This window comes from Myotis davidii, unplaced genomic scaffold, assembly GCF_000327345.1.
Source record: "Myotis davidii unplaced genomic scaffold, ASM32734v1 scaffold343, whole genome shotgun sequence".
Taxonomy (NCBI): Eukaryota; Metazoa; Chordata; class Mammalia; order Chiroptera; family Vespertilionidae; genus Myotis; species Myotis davidii.
In genome coordinates, this window is record NW_006293809.1 from 355678 (window position 1) to 357319 (window position 1642).

The following is a 1642-nucleotide window of genomic DNA, read 5'->3' on the forward strand; positions in this document are numbered from 1 at the left end:
AGACGAGATGGAGATGGGGGACCTAGTCATCAACGTGAAGCCCGAGCCACCTCCGTGGCCCCTACAGGCCACTGGGCTGCAGCGGGGTTCTCCAAAGGAAGTGCCCGAGCCAGACCGCCTCGAGGGCGCACCCCACTCCTGCCCTACCCCGGTGCCCGCCGCCGCCCATACCCTCCTCGCCCTCGGCTTGCAGAACCAGTCGGCGCCGTGGACTTCTCTGGTCCCTCATCCTCACGACCGCCAGCCCTGGACTGACAAACACAGATACGTTGACCTGCAGCCTCTGCCTGCAGACCTTCCCGCTGGAGGCCATCACGGCTTTCGTGGACCACAAGCAGCAGGGCTGTCAGCCCTCTCGAGGCCCCAGCCATTGCCCGGACTCAGAACTTGGGAACCTGAAGGCTTTGACTTGCCTCCGCTGTGGCCGACAGTTCATCGAGGCCTGGACACTGCTGCGCCATGCCCAGTGGGACCATGGACTGTCCATCTACCGGACGGAATCTGAGGCCCCAGAGACCCCGCTGCTGGGCCCGGCAGAGGTGGCTGTAGCCAGGTCAGCAGTGGTGGGGCAGCACGTGGAGGCCAAGGCCTCCCGGGCGAACAGGAGCCCACCTGCCTTGTGTGCATGAAGACCCTCAGCTCCTTCAGCAACCTCAAGGTGCACCTGCGCCTGCACGCGGGCGAGCGGTCCTATGCCTGTGACCAGTGTTCTTACGCCTGTGCCCACAGCAGCAGGCTCAACCGCCACAAGAAGACCCACCGGCAGCTGCAACCTCAGCGCCCCTACACAGCCAAGGCCAGTCAGGAACAGGCCTCAGCTGCCCCTCCGGAGCCAGCCGCCCATGACGCTGCCCTAGCCAGGACTCTCCTGTGCAGCCCTGAAGGGGCTGGAGCTGCTGACACAGCAGGTGTGCAAGAACCGGTGGAGCTCAGGCTGGTCCTGGTGGGGACAGTTGGGGCAACATCGTCAAGGAAGAGAGAATCAACTCTGCCCAGATCCCAGAGAAGTTGCCTAAGAAGACTCCAAAGACAGTGGGCAAGAGCCATGGGCCCGGGGGCAGCTGTGAGTTCTGTGGGAAACGTTTCACCGACAGCAGCAGTCTGACTGTGCACTGGTGCTCACACACCGGGGAGCGGCCCTATACCTGTGACCTCTGCTCCTTTGCCTGTTCCCAGAGCAGCAAGCTTAACCGCCACCGCCTCATACATGGTCTGGGGCCCGGCGGTGCCCGCTTTGAGTGCCCCCACTGCCGTGTGCCCTTCCGCCTGCGGGCCACCCTGGGCAGACACCTGTGGCAGAAGCACCCCAAAATGCCCTTCCCCCCTGCTGTCCCTGGTACCACTGCTCATGTATCTGTTGATCATGTCCTGCTGTGAATAAATCCTCCCTCCCTCCCTCCCTTCCTCCCTCCCTTCCTCCCCCTAGTTTGTAAAATATTAAAAAATAAAAATAAAAAATAAAAGAGAAGCAGTTTGCATTTTTCGTTATTTAACTCTTATGATAGCGAGACAGGGCCTGATACAACGCCAGGTGCTGTGGGTGCTAGGATGACATAAAGGCGACATCCCAAGGAACTAAGAAAAGGGAGTTTGAGAAGTTTGAGGTGACTGTTGTTTTCCTGTTTGATTTATCTGGGTATCC

The 1642-nt window shown here is 60.0% G+C and overlaps 1 protein-coding gene across 1 annotated transcript; it reads left to right on the top strand.

The window, feature by feature from the left end:
- The first annotated feature begins 7 nt into the window (after nt 1–7).
- On the top strand, nt 8–1399 carry LOC102768254 (zinc finger protein 296-like). Its single transcript, XM_015566539.1, is given in 4 exon segments — nt 8–261; nt 263–597; nt 600–920; nt 923–1399. Coding segments are annotated over 4 exon segments (1365 nt in total). The 3' UTR covers nt 1378–1399.
- Nucleotides 1400–1642: the final 243 nt, after the last annotated feature.